Source organism: Ischnura elegans, chromosome 12 (genome assembly GCF_921293095.1).
Source record: "Ischnura elegans chromosome 12, ioIscEleg1.1, whole genome shotgun sequence".
Taxonomy (NCBI): Eukaryota; Metazoa; Arthropoda; class Insecta; order Odonata; family Coenagrionidae; genus Ischnura; species Ischnura elegans.
In genome coordinates this window covers 4,101,094-4,122,747 of record NC_060257.1, presented here as the reverse complement: position 1 = coordinate 4,122,747, position 21,654 = coordinate 4,101,094, and the positions used below count along the sequence as shown (strand labels likewise).

The following is a 21,654-nucleotide window of genomic DNA, read 5'->3' as shown; positions in this document are numbered from 1 at the left end:
CAGAGAAGCCAAACTTTCATTTGCATTCAGAATACAGAATTAGTACTAAAATTACAGACTTCACAGATTACTGACTGCCTATATGAATTGAAAAAAAATAAAATTGAAAGGCCTTGAGCTCCTATTCAGATCTTACAAAAAGATATATTTTTGCATGACTTTTAAACTTGACGTCTTCTTTTCTCCTTTCAGAAAGTGGCCAATTGTGCAGAGTTGGTTTCCTGAATTCAGGTTTCTTCTTGTGCAATGGGTTACAACGCTTGTTCCGTGCTAACATTTTTTTCTATTTTCCAACTCAAACCATTGTTTGTACTTGATTTATCTTTGTGCCATTTTTTTTAAACTAAGTTTCACCTACTGTTTGCTGGCCCTTAATGCTTGTTAGCAATATTCATGGCCACACTTGTTATTTGTGTGTATTATTTTATTTTTCTCTTTGAATAAATGTTTTATTATCTGTACGTTCTGGTTTCCTTATATTTATTCATCCGTTTGATCCATATTGATATTAAGTGGATGTGGGTCAGAAAATCAATATGTATAATTCGTGTACGAGGGCCTGCAGATACACATGTATATTACATGTAAGGATTTTCAGATTTCCAATTTGTAATACGCATGTATACATACATCCTGAGGGACTTTTGAGCCACTTTTACGTGAAATATACAGACGTAATACGATTGTATTCCATTGTATACATATGTATAATTCATGTATGGGTATTCAGATTTCCAATTTGTAATACGCACGAATACATACATCCATAGGGACTTTTGAACCACTTCTACGTGAAATATACCGATGTAATACGATCGTATTCCATCTTATACATATGTATTTGGTCACGTTTTTTGTGTGTATTATTGATGTAATACAAATGCCGTGTTATCTGGGAAGGGACACTACCTGTTTTTAGCACCCAAACAGTAGCAATTATCTCTACACAGATCAGTCATCTGTATGTTTAGAGCAGTGTTATTGTTAAAATTATGGATATTGAATAGGTATAGTACCTAATATTGGTGATTGAAAGATCCGGATGTTTAGCAGAACTTTTGCAAATTGAAATTGACTTTGTAACTGTATCATACTTTTGGATTAGTCTTCTGCTGCCCTATCTATTATTTTTTCTGAGAAGTTTTTGTGACTGTGATTGATATTGAAAAATTGTAAATATCACTCCTAAAAATACATTAAAAATTTTGATGATCAAGTGAACGTAAAAGTAAACTATTTTAATGCCGATTGCCCTGTGGAGGAGTTTTTGACCTACTGACTGACCAGGGATTATGAAATTTAGCTCCATCAGAGCGGAGTGGCAGTGTAGGTGCTCCTTTTAGATAGAGGTATCCTCAGCAAATATGTCACGGGTAGTCGTAACATGGATGGGAAAAATTTACGGCGGGGCATTCTGAAGCTCCCATTCTAGCTGCGTGCCCGTCAACAGGTATTAGTCTTTCCCATTACATATAGTAATTTTACATTAGCTGTGATACGTTAATTTTAAATGCACCAAATCTCGCGGGGCTTGTTGTTCCAATGGTTTTCAAAAGATGGCGGTTTGGTTCTAGGAGTTGGAGAGGTCACGTTCGTCACGTTAATACTAAAAGATAACAGTAGATGACTATAGCAAGCAATTGAATTTCACGCAGAGTAATCGGAGAAATTCTAAGTTTTTTGTTGATTTGTGCAATACTGGCCACTGTTTTTTGTATCTCTCAGTATGTTTGGTTTTTGAGTGTGTTTGTATATAAACGGGTGGTTTTCAGCTGTACGTGTGCGCTTGAGGATTAGTAACCCCACCAATAATTTGTTTATATGTTCATTTATATAAAATTAAATGACGTCATGATAATTGCAATGGTGGGTTGAAGATCGTTCGAAGCATTCTCTTGGAAGTAAGTGGGACTAAATTTGTCATAGTTCTTTGCTTTATTTGGGCTGGTTTCTCGGATGCAAAAGATCATTTTGGTGGTATATTGCTCTCTCTTGTGTCGGATGTCAGTGCCTTTTGCCTTGTGAAATCACGGGTAAAGAATTTAAGAAAGCAGTCTCATTTTGATTACCCAGTTGTATCTTGCTGTCGTTAATAATTGCCGTGAGATGATATGGAATATCATTAAAACACTCGAGACAATACGTTTCAATCTGATATGCAGGAAGCTGATAATTGATATCTCGCAATCTTCTTGAGTGCGTCTTACTTTTTGTGATAGTTTCCTCTTGGTCGGCTTATTGCTCTGTTAAACGTAATTATATTTACCATTCCTCAAATTTAAGGTAATGCTTTCAATTTCCAGGTTGTACGTGTGAAATGGGCAGAATGCCCCTAACTGGATGATTGGACAAAGGTTTTCGGAAACTGGCATTATTTTTGTCTAATTCCTTCCCAGAGTTGTGATAATGTCTGAGTCTCCGACGAATGGATTATACCAACTAAATGTCACAAGTAAGTTTAATAACGAGGATGTGACTTGTTAAACCTCTCTTACTGTGGTCTTTCTAATGTAAGCTCTATGGTGAAATTATTAATAATTTTTCGTGTCCTTTTTAGTCGTGAATAGAAATAATAAGTTTTTTTTCTGTTGTTAGTTTCATCTTCAAAGTATTGCTATAATTTGTACTTACTTTGCAATGCCGCAGTTTTTTTTAAACAGTAGTGTATCCCTGTTTTGTTATGCAAATCGGAATTAATAGGAATAAAATCTTGATACTTCTACTGAACTTAAACTGTGAAACGACCTTTGTGATAGGTCTGGCGTTATGTCCTATTTTAGTGCGTTTTATTTGGAGCATGGATGGAGGAAGTTGGCGTTTCTATCCTCTAGTGAGTGATCAAGTTTTCCGTTGCTGTTCTATATTTTAAATCGTGGTAACGTATATTATGTCAGTAGTGCTAGTGTATAAATTATTTAAATAATGATGCAAAACATAATCTATTAATCGTATTTGCCATTTACTTTGTTAAAGTGTAACTCTGAAGCCATAAAGAATGGAGTATTCGTGGATTCGTCTGATTTACTTTTTTTATCAGTACATACATTTGTAGATTTTTGCCAATTACAGGTTTATTTTTTGTGGTAACAATTTTTACTTTTACTCTCCTTGCATATAGTTAAGCAAGCATGATGTGAACATGTCTTCCGTAAAATCGATTCTCCCTATGATCTTCATAGAGATAAGTTTGTAGAATTATAACCTTGAGTTTAAAGGCCTGTTTACATGATACATTAAGAGGTACGAGTTAATGTACATCTTCGTGAATCATTTTTGTGGACTGGAACGGAACATGTACGAATGCATGAACCGAATTAAAACATTCTATTTTCTGTGCATGCATTCGCACAAGTTGGTTGGTTACACGGTGCATTTTGGCGTTCATTCTCGCCTTCATACATTTAGACATTAACCCGTACGTGTTAATGTGCCTTGTAAATAGGGCTTAAGAAACTCCTGGAGATGCAGAATAATGAGAATAATTACCAGAAACTCCACATTTATTTTGTCCATGCCAGTCTTATCAGCATTAGGATTTCTGCCTTTGTGAGATATAGGGAGACTAATATTTGAGGAATTGTTTGGAAATTTTCTGATACATTCACTTTTTGCTGATTCTTATTCATATGTAATAAAATCTAAGAAAAAGGATAGATGCTATGGAAAGCTCTGTCAAATATTTAATTTCCCCATTCACCTACTGGGATCGTGTCAATTAGCGATGAAGTTCTCCTTCCTGAGTTGCCATCAGTGCACTCAGAATTTAGCAAGTGTAATTTTGAGTAAATCATAGCGTGGCAGCGCCTTCTTCCTTTTACCATCTTCTCTAACCATCCTCCCTCCTCGTGAGGTCCGAAAAGAAAAGTTTTGGATTTATTGCCTAGCGTCAGGAGCCTTGTGGGCCCATGTCCATGCTTTACCATTGATTTAACTATTGTTTTCTCTCTGTGCATTTCATTGTTCTGCTGGGCGTCACTGAAAAGCTTGTGTTTGTCTGTGCTTTGTTATAAGGATGATGGGGAAGGAGGACCATGCTGTTGAAATGCCCTCCATTTTTCTTCCTCATTTTGCTCTTAGTCAAGTATTTTAGCTTCACATGAAAATGTTGCTTAGCTTGTGCTTATAGGGTGGTGATGATTGATGTTCAGCACTGAACGGAGGTCTTTGTTACAATAATAAATTACATAATGTGAAATTTATGCAAAGCTACTTTGATTAATACTAGCGATAGCATACTGAAAAACTGAAATTTGAACCATCTTCTAACATTGTCTGAAAGGATAACTTATCCACTTGCATGGTAAAATCTTTTTTTTTAGGCATCTATGAGTGAATAATGTTTTGTAATCTTAAATCTTTTCCTTTTGTGTTTAGTCGAGTGTGCTCATTTAAGAAGTGGGACCAGCTTCCTTAAACCCAACCCTTATGTGGACTTGCTAGTGGATGATATACCTTCAAAGAAAACAGATGTGATAAAATCAACTTACCAACCCAAGTGGAATCATGAATTTACCATGTGAGTTGAGTGTTCTAAGAGAATGTATATAAATATGTTTTATAATTAGCCAGTTATAATTAACTTTGGTTCTGTCAACATGATAGAGAGGGGATGTGTCACTCCTGTGATATTTTCTTCCATTCTGATTTCAAATGTTCCTTGCAGCCTCGTCACGCCCAACTCGCAGCTACACTTCCGAGTGCTCGACCACTCTTCATTCCGGAAGGATCCAATCCTGGGAGAGAAGCGGTTTCGATTGCGCGATGTGCTGGCGCAGTTGCGTGGGCGGTGCGACCGGCTAGAGCTTACGCTGGACCTGACAGCACCGGAGCCAAAGCACCACAGCCATCACAATGGGGAGGCGAGCGGGTCACACCATGGAGGCCAGCACCACAGGAGCGCCAGTACAGGCAGCGGCGTGGACGGCGCAGTCGTCTTGGCTTCTGGTGCCGCCATGAATGGCACCGAAAGGGCCAAAGTTGGTGAGCTGGTCACTCTGTGGACGGGGATGCGGCTCAACCCAGAGCTGTGCACGCCACTCCCAGGTACGTGCGTGCGCCTTCTATTCTCACTTGTCACCCTCGATCCCGTTCATCTGCGTCTAAATCCTACCCCACTGACCACCTCAGTAATCAAGGCTGTGGGAGGGGAATGTTCGGACACCAGCCATTTTCAAAAGTGATAGAAAAGGTGTGCTTTGGAGATATTTGACTGCCGAGTCCCACATACTCTCTGTTAAAGTCATTCATGGTTCGGGGTAAGAGGGATTACTGTGCGTATCCATTGGGGAAAGTGTCTCTTATTTTATCATTTCTGTCAGTTATAGAAATATAGTGCGGATCTGATATGATTAAAACTGATAGCTTATGGTGAGATGTGTTGGAACTGTGCCATCATCATGTAAGATGTTTTGCTGGTTCCACTTAAATGGTTCTTTTGAAGGATTTTTTTCGTTGTTTTGTGGAATTTTAAATAGGAACCTTCAAAATCTCTTATATTTATGTTGTAATATGATGTTGTTTATGTTGCTGTGATAGATATCTGTTTGTGATTGCTCAAGCATCAGCCTGGCACAGAGCCTCCGGTTCTCCCTGCCTAATACATGTTAAAGCTATGCAGTGCTTCACGAACACATATGCCCCCTCAGTGAATGAACCATTGAGGCAATTGGTCCCAGCATCAGCCAGGAACACTAAAGTATAACACAAAGTATAACTAAAGTAAAACACACTATTCATATTTTTCACTTTAGAAATAGCTACTTCCAGTTTGCTGTCAATGCAATGGGGTCAATGTTTTCTGGCCATGGGTTTCACCTCTTTGCACAGGCTCCCTTGTAAAGAATTAAAATAGAAATTCAGTGGCAATGATGTAATATGTCAAGATGCATTACATAATATAGTTTATAATTAAAACGTCATACCATATCTCATCTGAAACAGCCTGTTATACACCCGGAACAACCATAAAATAGCTTGAGAATTTACAAGTCCTGTTCAAGGTCACGCTCGCACACTATGAAATCATTAGAAACCCACTCCACATGTGACTCATAATTCTGGTGTCATAAACAGCCTGTCCAGACATGCCATTAACAATTGTTCATCTTCATAGGTTTTAATATAACCGAATACTATATTATTGCAATGCTCATGAATTGAAAAGGAAAATTGAATAAACTAACTGTCTTACGCTCCATCTGAAGGCAATCAAGCATGTAATAATTAGGTGGTAGTGTATTCCATTAGTGAAAGAGAAGCAAACCATTCGATGAACTCAGCATAGGGTTTTGGGTATACATAACTAGATTTCCGGGTTATCAATTCTCCACAAGTGCACATCAGAGACAATAAGCCGAGCTAGTTCTTTTGGGGTGTTGCCAGGAATCACGCAATTTGCACTGTTGATAAACCTAACACCCTTTCCACTTTCAGTAGAACACCAATTTGGGTAGAACAGAGTTGCGCAAATTGTTGAAAGAGGATAACCTTCAACCTTCCTCTTCTAGCAACAATTCCTAAGAGGAATTGTTGCTAGAAGAGGATTCTACCTTGCTTTTTGGCAAATTTTTCACATTCAGTTGGCCATCACCGCTTGATCTCCCTGGTGAAGTATTGCCTTTCTATTGTTGTCTCTCATCACCTCAGAGGGTGAGCGCCACTGCTGCCTGTTGTGCAGGACAGGCGGACGAAGAGGAGGGTGAAAGGTGTAGGTGGAAGGCAAAGAAAATCTGTGGGTGGGGGAGATGGGTGTAAAGAGTTGAGACGTCGGTGAATTTGCTGGTTCTTGTAAAGATATAGTACTGTCTGCTTATTTGAATTTCAAAACTGTACAGCATGTGTTTCAACTGGCTTGCAGTCAGTTACAGACAGATATATATTTGTGTGTAGCTTATCTGCAATTAATATGCCACTCATGCTTCCCTTAACGCAATTTCGATATAGCGCAGATTCGTCCCTTGAGGAAACATCACAGCACTGTTTGGCCTTATCAAATAACCTTAACATTCTCTTGATAAAACATGAACTTGTGCCAATTACTCATGAAATTACTCTCATTTTTCACATTTTAATAGTATTGCTTGCCTCTAATCTTTTTCTTTGTTTATACATTGGTCAAAATCCATTGCAGCCTAATAGCCGAAAACGTTACTCGTCATGCGTCTGGGTAGCCGACCTACCGAAGTAATTTATCTCGTCTCCTTGACGGAATGGCATTAGTTAATTTAGATCTTTAATTGTGTTTTGGAGAAAACTTTATTTATAAAAACAGTTATAGTTTAAAATATCTTTAAATATAGTAGGTACGCATTCAAAGACGTTTTATCGTGTTAAAAAATATTCGTACATGGTTTTGAAATTCCCTCCTTATTTCCAGCGAGTGGGCCAACATGCGGATTGATGATGGGAAGAGGCAGTATGAGTTTGGAAAACATGGATTATCCAATCTCTCACTTATATTTCTAGCAATTAGGGCTAAGTGAATCTTGATTTTTTAAATTCGAGCAAGAAAATATTACTGATTGACTCCAGCTCTATTTTGAGATTAATAAGCTTGAAAAACCAAGTCTTGAGCTGGTCCGCAGATATTTCAAGACCTCCATTGCAGTGGATGTAATATTTGTGAGCCTTGCAAATTGTGTTGCGTAGTGAAGTAATATTGTTTCTCCTACATGTGTGTGACAATTTCATGATGTCATACCACAAAATATCAAGAAATCACTTTGTTCTAGGGCTGGAATTTAGGATATGTATAGCTGTCTTGGTCCCAGCATTGGGCCTAATAACAACGGATGCACAGAATTTCCACATACGAATGTAAGCCACTTCTAGCATTAGGATATGCCCAGTAATTTAAAAGAAGATATTTACAGGTTAATTTAGGGCCATTCTAAATGTGGAGATTGCATAGCACAATTTCCATGAATGAAATTTTAATCCAGCTCTCGCCAATATCGATGCCAAAGAGCATATTTGAATGCAGATAGTTTACAGTAGGCACACCACATCATGCAAGAAGTACCCCTCTTCACAAAGCAGCATGTCTTCCCCTTCCCTCCTATACTCTCCCCTACCTTCTCCTCTTTCGATGATGATTTTGACGTTCTCGTATGACGTGTTCATAGTTTTGTTGCATTTCAACATATTGCTCTTATAAGATTAAAACGCATTTTAAGTGAGTTTTCAACCAGTTTTTGACTAAACCTTCCCCAAAAAATATAAAAATACATTTCATATTTTCAAGGTAATGATGGAAAAATCCTGGTAGTGTGCTCTGCCTTCTTTCATGTAAATTTTACTATTTTTAAGTGATGAATTTTAATCGTCTCGTGTATTTGATTAAATCTCAATTTATCTTTTAAAATTGATATAAATGATCATCATTAAGTGAGGTTTTGGGTGTCCTTCCATTACCAAAGGCTCGTCAATTTAATATCTCATTTTCCTTGAAATATGATGAAACTACCATTTAAAAAGGGGAAATGCTGACTTAGTCGGAGCAGGAAGTCGTTTGGTGTTTTAAGACATATCTGTGGAAAAATCAAAAATCTGCATGCGATGCTGATAGGTCAACTGCTGTTTGAAAGTGAGGCCGGAGCTATGCAGTGCGCGTCATGACTAGGACTCACCTATTTTGAACGTGGACATTTTTTCTCAAATTTTCTATATTTTTAGGTGTTCATATAGTCAATGATATTCGTTGATCTTAAACCAATATGATGTGCAGAATATTTTGCTGTATAAATTGAAAATTATACATGTGAAGCTTCTTTAGCATTTTCCAGACACACATACTCTTCAACCCTATTAAAACTGTATTTTTTACACATGAATTTGATACAAAATGTAAAATGAAGTCATCGAAGGGTTATTTTGCATTTCATGCACTTAGAAGTCTGTTTTCAAGCTGAGGTTTGAGAAAGATGTTGGAAGATTAGTTAGAAGCTCTGCCATAGTATTGGGCTTATCAAGACTTGGTGGTTATCAGTGTCCAAGTGTGTTGAGCTGTGCTGTGGTGGTTGCTTTCTGTTGATGCCTCGTGTGATGTGAGTGTGTGCGTTTCTCTCCTGTCGCCAAGGTGATTCGAGGGTGATTTTAAATGGGGGAATACGGGCGAGGACGCGAACTCGTCCCTCGGACACGGCCTCGCTAGGTGGTGAGCGCACGAGCCGCGTTTGGCCCCACCAATATCAGCACCACCAGAACAGCCTCCATCATCACGGCGGGGTGCAGTCACCCAGCCTCCACGCCCAGTCAAGCACTACTCCTGCTATCTCCCTGCATTTGCCGTCAGCCACGGCGGCAGCCACCTCTGGTAATTGACCCCTTACGTCATTATTCTTGCTTGCCTCTGCTGCTGCTTTCTGTCTGGACTGCTCTAGTTGGTGTTCTCTTCCATCCTTTGTACATATGTTCTATTGAATGAAATAAGCAATTTTTTTCACTTTTTAAAAATAATTCGTAACCAGGAAAACCTGGAATTTTGAGCTAATTTTGCTGTTCTGAAAAATATCTCAGGGAATTCTGTAAGTGTCCTTGAAAAATCCATCTATGACGCATGAAGCATCTGGAAAAAACTTGACCAATGCTTTGAGTTCTCTCAACACACCCAAATATTAGCAAAATGGTGAAACTATTTTTATTTTGTTTTTGTTTTAACATTCCCAGAAATTAAAATCCTTTACATTGAAGCTCCTCTTTCAATAACTTTATGTTTAAAGAAGGATAGCTGGTTGCTTGATATTTTTCACTTACTGACATACTTACAGTTCACATTTGGAATGTAGTGAGTAGAACTGTTTGTGTACTGGAAACCAAAAGAAGGTCACTGCATGGTTTCTACCTGTGGCATTTACAGTGTTAAATTCTCTTGGGAGCAGGCTGTAAGGAGTGTCTACTATAGTTTTATTAGTAAAGACCAGGATAATGTGATAATTGATTCTGCTATTTTTTCTTCATGTGAGCTGCAGTGTGTTGAGTAATTTCTACCCCATCCGCAATAATTAGCCAAAATATGTTATGTTTAGGAGAGAACCCTGAAAAACTAAGCAGGAACCAGGATATCTCGGGCCGTTTTATTGCTACCCCGTAGGCACCCGGAATAATAGTATGTAATAATGTTCTGAGGCAGAGGCCCCTGTTGCGATAATCAGCAGTTCGGTAATGGTCTCATTGACAACAGAAAAGTCAGGGAAATGTCGGGAAAAATTAGATTATAGTCAGTAAAAAACTTAAGAGGCATAGTGTAAAGGTGAAAATAGTATTAGAATGCGCAGAGCATTGCTGTGTTTGAGCGGCAAGGTAGGCAATTTGCTTTGTTTGTGTTCAGAAAAAGTGTGTGAGGAAGGCGAAGATTAGGTGATTGGTGCAAAACTAGGCTGACTTTGAGGCCAAGAAGTTTTTTAACGGAATAGGCAGCACAAATAAGTGTAAATGATTTCCAGTTTGGTGGATAGCAGCAAGTGGGAGAGTTTGCAATGGAATGGCAAATTTTGATTCAATGTTTTTTATGATGGTTTTCGTAATTTTTAATTATCTCATTTTTTAAGCATAGGCTGTTTTGGTTTTACGTTTTATTTTATTTTTGTATTTCAACTGGAATGTGCTACACTTGTGGAATAAATAAATTTTATTTCCCTGTGTGGCTTGCTCCATTTTTTCATCCATGTGTCGATGTGCAAGTGCTTTGCCGTTCGTTTAGGCAGGGAAATAAAAATTGTACTGGAAAGCAGAGAGAAGTCTGGGGAATGGAAAAAGGACAGTTGGTGTGAGCCCTGATTTTGTGAGAGTCAGTTAATGTTCCATCAGAGCATCCGTTTGCATTGTTTTGCATTTGAATCTGCTTCATTGTCACCATAAGCGCAGCGAGAAAATATTATATCATTATCATTCTGTTTCCACCATCTGCAGTGTTTGCAGTTGCTATTAGTGAGTAGTTCATCTTTTGGTTAAAATTTTACAGCATTTTGTTCTCCAATGCCGGTTACAAAAAGTGGATGCAGGTTATTTTACAGTGCATTCAAATTCCTGCGTAATGATTTATGCATGCATCACGTTTAATTCTTATGTTAGCTTGTATTAGCAAACAGTTCAATTTATCGAGTTTTGGAAGTCACATTCCTTTTAGAATTATAAATTAGAGGTTTTATATTAATTGAGTAAATGTATCTCATCTCATTTTCTCAGTTTTCTTGATGCATCAGTCTATTTTCCATAGCATTTAATGTTTTAGAATTTCAGTTTAATCACCTGCTTTTATGAAAGATCAATTTTGGCTTCGTTAAGAGTACTCGGGATTGCCACGTGGTCAAGAATTGCATAACTGGCCCTGAGGACGATGGCCGATTAGGACATGGAAACTTTGGCAGTAACATAATTTCTGACCCATTGGCAATCCTGAGATATCTTCACGAAGCCTATTTGCTGGGAAAGCAATAAATCTTTCTTCATCATTTTTGGCTTTCTGTTTTCTTGCCGAAGTTAAATTGGGCTCTGTAGTGTTACAAAGTGTACTGCATGACTCAAAACATGAAAACTGCATGCCCCCTTAGTGAGTCACAGTGTTGTTGTTTTTTCCGTCTAAACTTTGTTGTGGAAAGGGGTAGGGTGTGGTTTGCTTTCGAAAATTGGCCAAGTAAGTAGTTCCAACCACCAAATTGGCCTTTTTGATGATAAAAGGTGTGATTTTTTTTTTACTCTTGCATGCTTATTAATTTGCTAATTCTGATGCGGTGTCCCGTATGGAATGCTGCCTTGAAAAAAACATTTCCTTGGGGATAGCCATGGTATAGGATTGTTTGAAGGGACCCTATGGATGCCTCATGATTTGTAGTAACCTGGCATTCTTCACAGGGCTGAACGAGCCTTGTCAAAGATGTCTGGTTCCATTCACCAATACTCTAAAAGCCTTCAGTAAAACAGCCACTCATAATTTCACACAGATGGCTCCAAATTTCCCGGAGGAAGCCATTATAAAGGATCCATTGTAGCAGTGAAAATTTCTTGGGTTTCATTCTGGGTAATACTCATCATCCTCTAGGAGAATCACTCTCAAAATGTTCGGGGGAGATAGGGAAAATTTTACCTGGTGTGAAACCCTAGAAATCCTTACTCCCATTTTTGCCTGGGAAAAAAACAGATTTTAGATTTATTTAGCCAATACGAAGGATCTAATACATATTCCGCTAATTAAGTGTGAGATTGTGTCAAAATTCCAGTAGAGAGTCCTTGTGGTGAAACCATTCCCTTCCTGCACAGCATCACATTGATTTATTGTGTAAGCGGGATGAAGGAGATTGAATTCTTATGGTGATTGGAGTTTATTGTGAATGAAAACCAAGGCCTTCATGATTCCACATAATTTATTTAAGTGACCCTTGTTTCAACATAAAACGTCATCATTTAGGTAAATCACAGTATTAATGTGCATCCGTGTGTTCACACCCTCATTTTTCTCTGATGGTGTTTTTTCTGTGTTGAAATAATATTCTGTCGTATAAATTATGTGGAATTACCAAGTCCTTGCTTTTTTAATCAGGTGATTTTAGCGTTCACTTAGTTCAATACGTTTATGGTGAAATGGTTGTTTTGGGTAGCTCCACATTCCCATGGTTTGCCCCTGAGGTCTCTCCTCAGCTGCTGCAGACCTCTTGAGGATGGAATGGTTGACAGTGTGCATTTCCTGGATTTTATGTCTGTTTGGATGTGTGGGATAAGGTGGAATGGGAGGGTGTGGGGTGTTTCTTCTCAAATGTTCTAGTTTTCATTACTAGAAGCCATTTCTATTACTGATATTTTGTCCAATGTCCCTGTTAAAATTGCTGTCCTGAAGATGCCTCCAACTGAGAAGAGGAAATGTCGATGACAAACCGTGAGAATGTGGAGCCACTTCAAAGAACCTTTATACCATGTCCTTATTTTTCATTCACAATGGTTATTTCCACCAAGTCATGCGTGAAACAGTGTCTTTCAATGGAGTTTATATTCCATTTTGTCAATTTTAGAAGTCTTAGGGAGTAAAATCCCGCTGTTTGATTGGATGGCAAAGAGTAGTTAGCAGGGTTTGTAATGAAGTTTTAGTGAAGATCACAGTTACTTTGTGTGAAGTCTTCTCAGGATTTCCCAAAGTTTAGGGTGTTCTATATCACCAATGTGTCAAGGAACGACTTGTCAATAGATCGGGGTTAAAAGATACTTTTCAGTGAACAAAAATTGTTGAGATGCAGCTATAAACAGTCACAATAATCAGGTTACTCCTGATCGGCTGTAAAGATCTACATATTTCAGAAAGTAAGGGAAGTTCTGTCATTTTTTTATTCTCATTAATACAGGATTCTATGATTTCTTAGTTTCTCAGTTTATTATTTTCGTTTTCATGGAGTAGGAGCTGCTGGAAACTCCCCCCAGATGGAGCCTCCCTCGTCTGGCACCATGCCGCAGCAACTCGTCGGCATCCCTAACTACACAACCGGGTCGAGCACTTGCTTGACTTCATCCGTGTCCGTTACCAACGCCACCACCATCGCCAATGGGAACCCCTCCCAGACGCCCTCCTCTCCGTCGTCCGCACCTGCTGCGACCAGTGTCACCACCTCGTCCGCCTCTCCCTCTGTGGCGCCTTCGCCTGCACCGGCCACCACTGCCGCTGCCGCCACCACGGCACCCTCCACCACGGACCGCTCTCACTCCACTGGCGTTGAGGAGCCGCTTCCCCCTGGGTGAGTCATGATGCGTTCGTCATTTCATTGGTCTCAACTTTGCCGTGGAATCTCTGAAAAGAGAACTCTGCGGTAGGGTGGTGCCTATTTTTTGAAGAAATCATGCAGATGAAAAGTTCCATCCTCCAAAATGTTCATGTTGGTGATAAAACATGTGGGTGAATTGTTTTTAATGCGAATAATGCCCAACTAGTATTACCCTACATGAAATATTGGAATTTTGCTCCAAAATGAGTGAACATTACAGGAAATTTAGGAATTATAATTACGGGGGTAAAGATATAGAGTCGGAAAAAATGTTGTTTATTCCTATTTTTTATTCTTTTATAAGATATTTGATGGTTAGGTGAGCATGTGTTGGTGAATATCCCTTAGGCCAGTCCATTTTCTTAGAATTTATTTCCTTGTCTCAAAATGATCCAAATGTGGTTTATATTCATGTGCTAAAACTTGGTTCCTTTGAAATAATGGGAACCTGTACTCCAAGGGCCCTAAGTGCTGTGGACCTTCAATTGAGCTTTTTGGGGTTGAAATGGCTCTATCCTAATGGAAAACGTGGGTGTTCTTAACGGCCAAATTTCCGTTTGTTTTTACGTATCTCTAAGTGTTAATGAGATATCGTCTATTGTAATGTGATACACCCTACCACCACCCTGTTCCATGGTGCCGCTGAGGTACGACCCACACTAGAAACTTGCCCTCCACCCCCTCCCCATATTCGGCCAAGTCTTTGCGTCTCCTGGCAAGATCTTGCCTGTGATGAAATGTGCTTTCCTTAGAAAGGATTTGGTTGACACGACAAAATTTCCAATAAAAAATGATCAGTTCATTTTCACTCTGTCCATGAATTTAACCCATTGGCTTAGTATTTTTTGAGCGTTTCCCTTACCGAGGATTACGATTTATTTCAGCCAAATTCTTTAAATGAATAATATTTTTTATCTACGCATATAATGTTGCTATTTACTTGAAAATTTCACTTAACTACAATGAAACAATTTCGAACGTTATTTAATTTTTTGTTACAAGAAGTTTGAATTTACAAAGCGATATTATTAACAATAGCAAAATTGTAAATTTTTACAACAATTGTTGTAATAATGCAACAAAGTGAAATTTCGAAGGTAAAATTGGAAAAAGTAATAGTGGTACGTGTGTTTTTATATATATTTCTTTTTAACAGTGATCAAATCACTTATATGGAAACAATCAAACGTTGAATTCATTTCAGGAAATCTGTAAAAAAAATTTTGACTTATCAGTTCCTTGAGTGAAAGTTGCCATCATACTTTGTTTTTATTCGTATTTAATGTTAAATGTATATTTCTGGTTGGTAGGTACTCTGAACAATAATATAAACTAATACTATTTAATGTAAATTTCGTTATCTTCATGGTTTTTTGGTATAAAAATCCTTGAAGCATTCGGGTATTTGAAGAGCAACACAGCTCTGCTCACACTCCCTCCGACTTTCACTATATTTCAAACTGGAGACAATATCCTGAGGAACTTTCACAAATGTTGTAAAACTTTATCCAAAATCTATCTCTCTTGTTGCGGTTTTACTTCTAAAACTAAGTCTGCCGCGAAACTTCATAAGGCTTTCATCGACAGCAAGATTTTGTGAAGGGCAATATATATAGGCTGAAATTTTTTGTTCACTTACTGAATGATGGGAGAAATCTTTCTTAGCCTGTCATTTTCATCGAGAGTTGAATTATCAGTGAAATGCAAAAATTTAGACAGCAATAGAAAGCGTTGATAGGGCATTACTTTACCGAAGAAAGAAGTTTCAGTGACCGCTCGCGGACTCCAATACTTTTGAATTTTATTTTTCTTCACCTGTGCCATCAAAACACACAATGCAAAATATGCTCGTAATTCTTCAGAAGTGGTTGGAAACCATTCGCCCATCAAACTACTTCTGCGATTCATCGCTGCATTCAAAAACGTTTCAGCAAATCTGGTGGTCTCTTGGCAAATCAACTCCCAAAAGTCAGGTTGCAAAAAAGCGTAAAAAATAATCCCGTTCATTGGCATTTTCCGGAAAATGCCGAAGCATTCTCGAGTTCATGCCAGGTGCACCACAAAAATTAAACTTTTTCACGAGGTTATTACATGTATTCCACATTCAGCTGTCTTCCTTTACTTTTTTTCTTTACTGGTTGACGCTCAACCTCTTCTTCACTAGAGTCCTCGCTACCTGTCTCACAGTCCGCGGTTTCATTGGTGCTCCCCCGCTCATCGGACGAATCTTCATCACCACTACCTATACTATTACTGTCAAACAGAGCATTCTCGATATCGGTACTCTCACAGTAATTCATTTTTCTGCTTGCCATTTTCGCTAGGAGCACAAACACCGACGAAATAAATCCTTACGTGCTTCCGAACTGACCATCTGAATGCCAAACCCAGGGTTTATATAGCCGTAGAGAAGAGAAGAATGTCTTACAATGTGATTAGTTCTGATAATGTAACGTGAGCAACAAAGGTCTGAGTAAGAAGCAAATTGATAAAAAAGCGAACGAAAACAAAGTAATTGCTTCTCACCAATTTTCAACCCAGAAAAGAAGGTTCTCAAATAACTGCGTATTATATTACCAGAGACATGAATCCGATATCAAAACACAATTGTCAGCTAAGTATAAAGAAATAAAACACCTGTATAAGGATCAGGTTAGGCACCTGCAGTGGAAGTGAAACACAACACTACGTCAGCATTGATAGTAAACCGATAGGTGATTTTGAAAGGGAGACGGGCCTCTGCGGCCATCTGCGAGAGAAAGAGAGGTTCTTAATCCGAAATGAACTGCTCACTTGCAAGGCAATAATACTAAGTGATTCGTGAAATTGATAACTAGACATTACAAAGTAATATCATTACAGCCGTTTGTCGGTCATGTCATGCACGCACGAAGCCAAATTTCAGTCATTTCAATGGGTGCGTCTGAGTCCACGAAAACGAAGTGGTCTCGTTTATGCGTCCTTCTTATCGTCAGCAGAGATGAATAGACAGTCAAAAAATTGCCTCCGATAAATACTAAAGGTAATCACTTTGAAAAAAATTGCATAAACAGTGAATAATAAGTGCCTATGAAAGGCAACGGGTAGGCCTTCATCTGTGAGGAAAAATAACTGGCGGAAAGACGCACCCCTAAAAAATGGCAGTTATACATTTCGAGGTAAAGAGTAAAAATACCGAAAAATGATAGCTGCAAATGCATTTGACCTAAAGAACAATGTTTCTGTGATACAAATGTTAAGATTTCATCCAAATATTTTATTTCGTTAATTAATTAGGCGTGTTGAAAGACAGCGCTGCATTCAACCGGCGAATCGCCGGCTCTTTAGTTTACGGCAAAGTCCCGTAGGCCGGCGAATCGCCGTCTCTTTAAGCCAATGGGTTAAGTAAATACAGTGGAATCTGGTTAGTACATTCCTCTTTAGCACGTTTTCCTCCTTAACATGGCGATTTCTCTCAGTCCTGGTACCATCCAAATACAGGTAAAACTATTTGGTTTGTACGTTTAAAATAGTAGTGGGCTCTCCTGGGTGAAACGCACAATTTCTTTCCATGATTCCACCCGCAAGTCGTGTTGCGGGAGCAGACGATTCTTTGGATCTCGACGCTAAGCGTAACGCAAAAATACTTGATCTCGGTACAAGAAATTGAAATTAGACTACATTGAACAAATTTTTTAGTGAATTTAAACTGTAAAGTTTAAAAATGTGCTTATAATAATCTTTAAGTCGTATCAATATTGATATATCAATTGAGATCCGAATTCCGAGATCGAATGCCTAAGGTGGTTGCCGGAAGCTATGGTAAATAAAGTTTTGCCAATTTTTATTATGTTTTAAAACAAACAAATGGTATACTCAAGAGTTATCGTCATATTCTCCGAGTAAGCTGTGAGAAAGAAGAAATTACTCAGCTTAACTTGTCCTCTTAAAACACGTCTCACTTTGCCGAAGGTGGGGAGGGGGTGGAGAGCAAGTGCCCCGACACCTCTAATTTGACTGGTATTTCTTTTCTAAAAATTTCGGCATTCCAACCTGTAGGCCTTACAAAATACACTTACAAAACAATTTCAAAATATTATCTTTTAAACAAGTGACACTGAATACCATATTACTCCCTCCAAATACCAATAAACAAAATAACACTTCAGTCGTTAACTTAAACAACAATATTATACTTAATTATTCACATCCCCTTTCCCTTGGCTGCACTGATTTCTACTCAGTCATCGCACCATTCTCCGTCCGTTACCATGGTGACACAGCTGTTCGTATAACGACACTCAGCATAGCGTTCTCCGTCAACCTTGTATCATGGCAACCTGTTTTCACTTAAACGTTTCCCTTTCCATACACACTATAAACCCTTCTGTCTCACCCATCAACCCATATGTTCCTTCACATTTCTTGAAAATAAACAAACACTTTTTATTCCCACATTTATATACCCCTAAACCATAAACATCTTTACATACTGTAACGTTACGTCGTAAATCTAGTTGATTTATCACGTAGGCCCAGACAAGGGAAATACTCCAACCGTCGGTCTCAAGCTGGATCAGGGAAAGACTCCACAAACAAGAAAAACAGCTCACAAGAAAAAGGTAGCCAAAAACAATTTACGAGTTATTACCGTACGATATCTATTCAAAGTAGAGTATTCAAAAAATCATAAGTATTACATAAAACAATGATAGTAATTCATGATGCCAAAGGAAACATTACCAGCTAAAAACCAGCAGAAAAATTGCACTAAATTTGCCATGTCTCACTAGACATGTGTCAACGACGACTCCCCGAGCACAAGAGAGCTTGGCTATGCAGGACAAGACAGGATGTGAGGGGAGGGATTCTTCCAGGGAGTGGAGGGGTAGCCAGGCGAATTCAACTACTGCGCCACTGATGCGTCACTGCTCCTGCAGAAACGGCCGCTCCGCAAAAAACCATTCCCTGGTTTTGAGACAACAGCATACCCGCCAGAATTTTCCCCTCAACTTCTGGGTTGGAGACATCAGTTGAATCAGAGGGATATTCATTGGAACACATGGAGGGGAAGGAGATACTGGGTGAGGTGTTGGAGGGAGAGAGAGTTGTGATAGGACAATGGTAAAACTTCTCACTCCAAGTGCAATACTAAAGCCTTAGCACCGATTTCCCCTTGCTTGCCAAGGAGTAAGTATTTCTCCGCAGTAGTCCTATATAAGTCTTGCATTGCAGGTAGGTTGGTTCGGGGTTGTTTCGGGGCTGTTTCAGAGGCTGATTCCAGAGGCTGAGTTTCCAGAGGCAGGGTTTTCAGAGACAGGATTTTCCAGAGACAGGATTTTGCAGAGACAGGATTTTGCTACAGGCCTTTTGCGCGAAAAATCCTTTGCGCGAAAAAACCTTAGCGCGAAAAGTTCTTGGCGGGAGAAGTTCTGCGGATAAGTTCGGAGGAAGTTCGAGGAATTTCTGGGGGGGGAGGGGTACCAGAAATTTTTGGGGGGGGGGGGAACACTAAAAAATGCCACAATACTAACACAATACAATGTCATATCAAACCACCTTTTAAAATTAAAAGATAGTATCTTCATTACACATTAAATTTCCCTAGTACCACCACCTTCTACGACACCTCTCGTAATACATACAATGTCTCGACATACAATGTAACAACTCCCCTCTCCTATCGTTTCGCGGGCACCTACCTCGCTAGACACAGCGAATCATACTCTCATCAGACGTTGGTGTGTGTACTTCAGTGGCGTGTCCCCCCAGGGGTACCAATCGTGCTGTGTGTGGTGTTTATGGTTGGTGGTGTGTGTTGTGAACTCTCCTTTATACTAGATGATCTTTCCATTCTATTCGGGTTTTTTCACCGCGTTTGTTGTATTTTAAAAACAACGGTTTCGCCGGCGTTACAGTCGGCGTCTTCAGGTCGAAGGTAAAATTTTTGGAACATTTTTCCGCCTTTGATAGGCATAAAATTTTTCGCCTTATATAGGCGGCGGCGGCTGCTGATCCGCTGCTGCTCTCTCATTGGCCGGTTGTCCATCTCTCATTGTTGGTGGTCGGAGAATCCTCTTCCATGCGGTATGCAAGCTGTAGCCTTGATCTCTGTTGAAATTTGCGGGCGTTTTCGCTATCTCAATAGCTTCTCTGATCAAGCGAGGGAAGTATTTATTCTCTTTAGCTATTATCCTGGCGTCTTCAAAGAGGATGTTATGCCCAGGTTCACTCCAAGCATGCTCAGATATGGCTGAGAGTTGGTGCTGCTTGTTTTTCGTAGCCCTCCGATGTTCCTGCAATCGGACTTTCAATGATCTGCAGGTCTCGCCAATGTAATATTTACCACATGAACAAGGCACTCGATATATACCCTCATAAAGGTCCATTGGGAGTTTGTCCTTCGCTCCGGGTAGCATGTCTGATATCTTTGCCACGCAATTGAAACGTGTAATTACGTTTTGTTTTCTGAGCATTCTGGCAATCTTTTCTGATGTGCCCGCCACAAAGGGAATTGTGGCGTATGCTTCCGGCTCCGGCCGGCTCTCTTCCTCAGAGGTCCTTTTTGGGGCTGCGTCTTTGTTCTCCTGCTCCACAAATCTTCTATTCAACATGCTACTGCTGTAGCCATTCCTTACCAGCACTTCAATGAGATGCTTCTTCTCCGCAGATAGTGACTCGGTGTCTGAGATGGCATAGGCACGATGTATTAATGTTGCCACCAAGGAGATTTTTTGCACTGGGTGGTGGTGCGAAGAAGCGTTCAGATAGCGGTCAGATAGCGGTCAGTATGCGTTTTCTTTCTGTGAATGGCATGTCCTAGGAGCCCATTTCTTTTCCTTTTTACCAAAACATCCAGGAAGGGAAGTTGACCATCATATTCCATTTCCATTGTGAATTTGATAGCGAGGTGCTGCGAGTTGAGATGCTGTAGGAATTTCAGCAATTCTTCGGCACCATGGGGCCAAATGATGAACGTGTCGTCAACGTATCTCAGCCAGAGCGACGGTTTCTTTTCGTACAACGCGATGGCCTTTTCTTCGAAATCCTCCATGAAAAGGTTCGCTACAACTGGAGATAGTGGAGACCCCATAGCTGCCCCCTCTGTTTGTTCGTAAAATTCCCCATTCCATAAGAAATAAGAATTTCTTAGACAATATTCCACTAATTTGGGAAAGTCATTCGGGATGCCTTCAGAGATGAGTCGTCGGATGATATCCACTGATTCTTGGATAGGGACGTTTGTAAACAGAGACACCACATCAAAGCTGGCTATGATGTCTTCGTTTGTGACGGAGACCGTATTAAGAATATCAATAAAATGGGATGAGTTCTTCACATGCGATGAAGTCCGTCCAACGTATTCCTGGAGTGATTGGGCTAGATATTTGGATAGCCAGTAAGTTGGGGCGTCGATTTGACTCACAATCGCCCTCAGACGTACGTTTTCTTTGTGGATTTTTGGTAGGCTGTATAGTCTCGGTGGTTTCGCAGCCGAAGGGAGGAGGCCTCGTTGATATTCTCTTGGAATGGATGAACTCTTGATGATGGCCCTGGTATTTCGTTCCAATTTGCTTGTTGGATCGGCCTTCATCTTTCTGTAGGTTTGCTCCTGGAGAAGAGATAATATTTTCTTTTCGTAGTCTTCCTTTCGCATCAAAACAGTAGCGTTCCCTTTATCTGCGGGTAATATGAGAATATTACCATTGTCCTGGAGCTTTCTCAACGCTCGTCTCTCTGCAGCTGTTATATTCGGTCTCGGTGGTCTTGATTTGCGGAGGATACTCCCCACGTCTTCCCTTATCTCATCTGCAATCCCTTTTGGCAGCTTCCGGATGGCGGATTCAACTCCAGTGATGATTTTTTCTTTCGGAATTGTCTTAGGAGCAATGGCGAAGTTGAAACCTTTCGCTAGGATACTTTCTGTGGCACA

The 21,654-nt window shown here is 39.6% G+C and overlaps 1 protein-coding gene across 3 annotated transcripts in view; it reads left to right on the top strand.

The window, feature by feature from the left end:
- The first annotated feature begins 1,570 nt into the window (after window positions 1-1,570).
- LOC124169710 (E3 ubiquitin-protein ligase Su(dx)) overlaps window positions 1,571-21,654 on the top strand; it is a 50,239-nt gene continuing 30,155 nt past the window's right edge. Inside the window, exons 1-6 of one of the 3 annotated variants that reach the window (XM_046548397.1) lie at window positions 1,571-1,901; window positions 2,304-2,452; window positions 4,375-4,516; window positions 4,664-5,043; window positions 9,077-9,313; window positions 13,382-13,715. In XM_046548397.1, coding sequence (XP_046404353.1) covers window positions 2,407-2,452; window positions 4,375-4,516; window positions 4,664-5,043; window positions 9,077-9,313; window positions 13,382-13,715 — 1,139 coding nt within the window. In that variant the 5' untranslated portion in view covers window positions 1,571-1,901; window positions 2,304-2,406. Of the gene's footprint in view, window positions 1,902-1,979; window positions 2,197-2,303; window positions 2,453-4,374; window positions 4,517-4,663; window positions 5,044-9,076; window positions 9,314-13,381; window positions 13,716-21,654 lie in introns of those variants that run through there. The other 2 variants (XM_046548398.1, XM_046548399.1) reach the window with 2 other exon arrangements.